General features: G+C 40.7%; 2 protein-coding genes across 3 annotated transcripts in view; both read left to right on the forward strand.

The window, feature by feature from the left end:
- The window catches only part of LOC138057257 (RNA-binding protein 5-like), a 62553-nt gene that overhangs the window by 36823 nt on the left and 20730 nt on the right, over positions 1-5000 (forward strand). The gene's annotated exons all lie outside the window — the stretch shown is intronic.
- Positions 3357-4490, forward strand: LOC138057648 (uncharacterized). The gene has a single exon (XM_068903588.1). The coding sequence runs from the start codon at positions 3501-3503 to the stop codon at positions 4488-4490; it is 990 nt and encodes a 329-aa protein (XP_068759689.1). The 5' UTR covers positions 3357-3500.

A 5000-nucleotide genomic window follows, 5' to 3' on the forward strand; every position in this document is an offset into this window, starting at 1 on the left:
CACTGAGTGAAACGCAAATAACCGTAGTGATACCAAAAACAAACTAAAACATTCCAAATGAAAAACTTTGTTGGCCCTGCGTACCAAACGCCTTTCTCACTCCTGTTCCAAACCAAATTCATGACCTTAGGAAAAGACACACTCTGATCGCAACTATACCAAAGAACAAACAGCCTTAGGAGCTAGTTTCTCATAAGAGTCGGTTACCAATGTTTCTGTCATGGATTTCCTGTAATTCCAAAGGCACAAAATTACAGAGAATGTATGGAAACAAAAAAGCAAAATTTAAGAGTTCCAAGGAGTAGATACCAAGTCCAGTTCATCTCAGTTGTGAACTTGAACTTATTTCTTTGGTTTATGAAGGCGAAAGACTAGAAAAGTAAACTCATGGCCAGTTTATTTTGCTTTGAATTTCCATTCAAACCTTTGAATTTCCCGCCATGTTGCCTTGATTACCCATGATGCACTCGAGAGCGTGTACTCGTCTATTGTTTATGGCAGCAAGATAGTAAAATGAACGAACTCAGTCAAGATAAGTATGCCCATTCTAAAGAGTTTGTTTAACTCTAGCTATCTTAGCAGTGAAATCGTTTGTTGGCCCCTTCGGGTCTAAAAGGGTTAACAACTGTTTTTACAATAAATAAGTTCCAGTTTAATTACAGATTTATCTTTCTGGTAATCTCTCGCCATTTTCCAAAGTTTACTTGTAGTTGTAGTTCACTATCACTGGACAAGTGTAACTGTGTTAACTGCTTGCATCGCACGGATACGCCCTTGCTACCGAAATCACTGAACTGTAGGATTAAAGCACAAAATGAGTGGTCTTCCAGTTTCACACATATGGAAGACGTTTTGTCCCGCCTTCGATGTTCCACAACGACCGATAAGAACAAACGAGAAGAGATGTCAAGTGTTTTCTTTTACATTTATTTGCCGTACTTGAAATCGTTTTGATTACTAAATGAAAATTGTAACTGCTTATTTGTTTTCCACGACTGACATTGTCATGTTGACGATTCATATAATTTTCGCAGAGAATCTGCCTTCGAATTTACGTCAACCAAAACAACAACAAGGGATAAAAACTCAACTTATCATTGGACTGAGACTTCAGTAAGGATTCCAGTGAACAATTTGTCGATACTATACTGGTGTTCATAAACCATACAACTTTGCTTTACGAGCATGAAATTTGAAACAACGCATCACGTGTTTACATTGAACTGCCTCGCAAGCGTATGACATTTTTATTTTCTTCTTGGCCAAGCGCTTGAGTCTTTACACTACTTCGAAGTATCCAGCTTTGCCATGTATGTTACCGAAGGTCTGCTTTTTATCAGCTGTTACAGTAAATCAAGTTCTGGTTCTTCCAGCTTTTCGTTGACCCTTAGCTGTGTGGCGATGGAAGTAATTTTCGGTTGTATTTTTGACAAAACTCGTCTTCCATATTTTTGAAACTGTAAGGGCGGATTTACACGATACGATTTTGTCGCATGCGTCAAGCTCACGACAGGCCTACGACATGACTTACGATTGTTGCAGCGTTTTAAAACATGTTTTAAAATGCTACGACATTTTTTCTGACGTACACAACAATTGTAAATCATGTCGTGGGCCTGTCCTAAGCCGTTGTCGCATGCGACAAAGTCGTACCGTGTAAATCGGCCCTAAGACCACTCATTTTGTACTTTAATTTCAAGTCTCTTAAACTTCCCGGGTACAACTCTGTTGAAACATCTCCACCTCCGTTCAACGATCATTGACCACATCTCATTTCCAAAGGGTGAATACTTCTTCGTACTCATTCTTCTCAAGCCGCGCTTTGTTTCTTTTGTTTGTTCCCACAGCCTCGCTCACATCAAGAATGAGACATCACAAAATCGGCGCGCTCCAGATGGTCACGTAGACAAGTCGAAATTCAAATGCGATCAATCTTTTTTTTTTCGGGGTGCAAACAGTTTAGTGATTTCGGTAGTATAGGCGTCTTGTATAAACAATCACCACGAAAAGCCTCGATTTCATGCTAAGAGGGTGGCCATTGATACAGGCATGCGAAAATAACGCGTTATTGCCAACGAGGCGAAATCATAGAGCCGTACGTGAGTACAGAAGAAAAATCTCATCTCAGCGTAAGGAACCCTTTTTTGACCATATTTGGGTGTAAGTAATACTCCATATTTGGGTAGTGACGTCACGTTTTTGTATGTGTCGCTTCCACCGTGTGGTTTGTGTGTTGTTTCAGCGGACGATTCGGCTAGTGAGATTCGAGGTGCTTGTGGTTGCCTTACGTGTTTGTAAATTGAATTGTAAGCAGCGTCTGATCAAGGAATAGGGTCATACCTACAAATTTCGGACAGAACGAGCGTGTTCGCTGGTCGATTTCGAACCAGCGTGTTCGCTTGCGAACCAGCGTGTTCAATTGGCAATTTCGAACCAACGTGTTCTCTGTCAATTTTAAACCAGTGCTTTATTTCGTCGATTGACACGTTTTTCAAGACTTCAGATCAAAGAATTGAACTAATTACTATAACACATCTTATAGCACAAAGAATTGTCCTTTAACTCCAGCGTTGCGTAATTAAAACTACTCACAACTTGGACAAAGCGGGGGTAGACAATACCGCTTGTTATACCTCCCAACTCAAATACGTTTTCTGATTGGAGGAGAACGTGTCACGTGTCATCGGTCAAAACTTCATGACGCCCTAGGGCAACAACAACTTGAACTTTCGACTCACACGTGATCAGGTCGTGCACCTTTGAAACGGCGGCAAATCTGTACGCCAGCCGACGTCAAGCAAATAATTTTTATCTGTGTATTGTTCTATTTTGAGTTGGAAGGTACCTCAATGTTTCTCTCGGCTTCGCCTCGGGGAACATTGAGGGTCTCGGGGAAACAAAACTCACTGTTTCCCTTGGGGCCAGTCATTGAGTGCTTATTGATTATTGCGTTCAATACATTTATTATCTGGTTAATCGCCGTTACAAGCCGACAACTAAATGTTGGGTTCTTTAGCTTAGCAGACATTGCTTTTCAGGGTTCATTCAAAGTGGAATACAGTGCTGTTATTATCATTGTTATTATAATTTTCCTTTATCACTACGTGCGTGAAAGTTCGAGTTGCGCCGATGAAACACATTCCCTACACGGGGCTTCCGAACGTTTTTACGCCATCATGTGCACATTTATTCAAACAATACTCAAACAACCAGTAAACCTAAGGTAACACTTCAGCATCACAAGATATTGCTTCGAACTTAAGTAATACTCCCTCAACATTAGACATTTCAAAAACGTGATGAAAATTATGCCTTCAAGACCAAGACTACTACTTGACACTCTCCCTTTCCTACTTTTATTTATAGTAAAATAATGTCACCTGTCTGTCAAACTTTCACACATTCGAGAGAGATAAAACAATTTTGCCTCGTTGGCACTTGCCGCAAGGCACAACTAGTTTTATATTCATGGCGTTTACAGTCGACTCTCTGAGAAAATCATGCAATTTCGTTACCTTGTCGGTGCCTTTCTAAGTTTGGAAAGTTTCATATTACTCGTATACATTTCCTCGAACGTGAACAAGCTGGCAATTCCAGGCTTACAGCCAAATATCAAATTAGGAAACATACCTAACAAGAATACAGAGAATGTCAGTGCACGCACGTTCAGAAAGCCATTCATTTACCTTACACAGACTGAAAAATGCATTCCTTTAAGATTACTGGAGTCGATTGGAATCAATGACACCTGTAATTGCGATGTTTTAGTCCTCAGTTATCAAGCAGAGTGTACAGAATTATCTTCGGTCAATGTAGCCTACCTATTCGAACGAAGCAGTACTTGGTCATCTGGTCGAAATGCTCTCTACTTCGCAGCAGTGAACAGAACATCAGGCTACCATTACTACATATTTCTGGATGATGACGTGAACGTCATCTTTAACAAGTTCACACCGCCTGACTTGAAGAAAAAGCTGCCACTGCAATCATTTCAGCAATGGCTTCTACATTACGAGCCTGTAGTGGGTGTTCTAGATTATCTTTTCCATCACGGTGCAGTGTGGACTTTCGAGCGAAGGAAGGCGTTATGCGGCATTCGAAATGACACATCTTTATCTCTGCCTGTGGTGTGGTTTGACGCCGCTTTCAACGCTTTTCATTACAAGGCTATCGCTGACATTTTACCATATGACACGCAATACGATGATACGAGTTGGTGGCTCTCCCAAGTTGTCGTCATTACGCTCGTTGAATTGAAATTCAGAGGCCAAGCTTTGCTATACGTACCAGCCACCGCCAAAAACCCCAAGCATCGCCCATATCCTCGTTATGGGCGTATCTCTGTTAATGAAGTAATGCGAACCCTTATAGAGCAAGCCGAACGGGATGCACCTACAGTAGAGGAGCATACCGTCAAGTCTTCAACATACTGCATGAAGGTGACCCCACATCTCCCGCCGTACGCACATTTCAACACAACGTCAGCATAAACGGGACATAGTATAAAGAAAGGTTTTTCATTTTGATGAAGTAGATCAATCCTCACGAATATTTTGAGCTGTTAAACCAGGAGAAAAAACACTACCGTGTAGCAATTTTTTTTTTTGCGGATTTTGCGGATGGTACTTGATCCGCAAAAATAAGTTCCAGCAAAATTAAAAACCGCAAAAATTTACTCCCGTTAATATAATTAAAAGTGGCTTTCATAATCCACTTGTGTTACTATATATCATACATTGCGGTAAAAAAGATCGTTTATTTTGATATTTGCATTAGGAAAAAGCAATCGAAGCTTGCTACGAACAAAACGAAACTATAGAAGGTTAAGTCAATACTTTTCCAGTCTCTGAGGCACAAGAAACGAACACAAATCAGTCAGCTAAAAAGTCACGTTTAACTTGCTTGAACAGGTCATCCGAAGGAACACCATTTTCTGAGGCCTGCAGGATGCCACATTTTTTCCACCCGTTCTCGATGATTGAGGGGTTTTTTTTTTTACC

The sequence above is a fragment of the Montipora capricornis genome, chromosome 7, assembly GCF_036669925.1.
Source record: "Montipora capricornis isolate CH-2021 chromosome 7, ASM3666992v2, whole genome shotgun sequence".
NCBI classification, from domain to species: Eukaryota; Metazoa; Cnidaria; class Anthozoa; order Scleractinia; family Acroporidae; genus Montipora; species Montipora capricornis.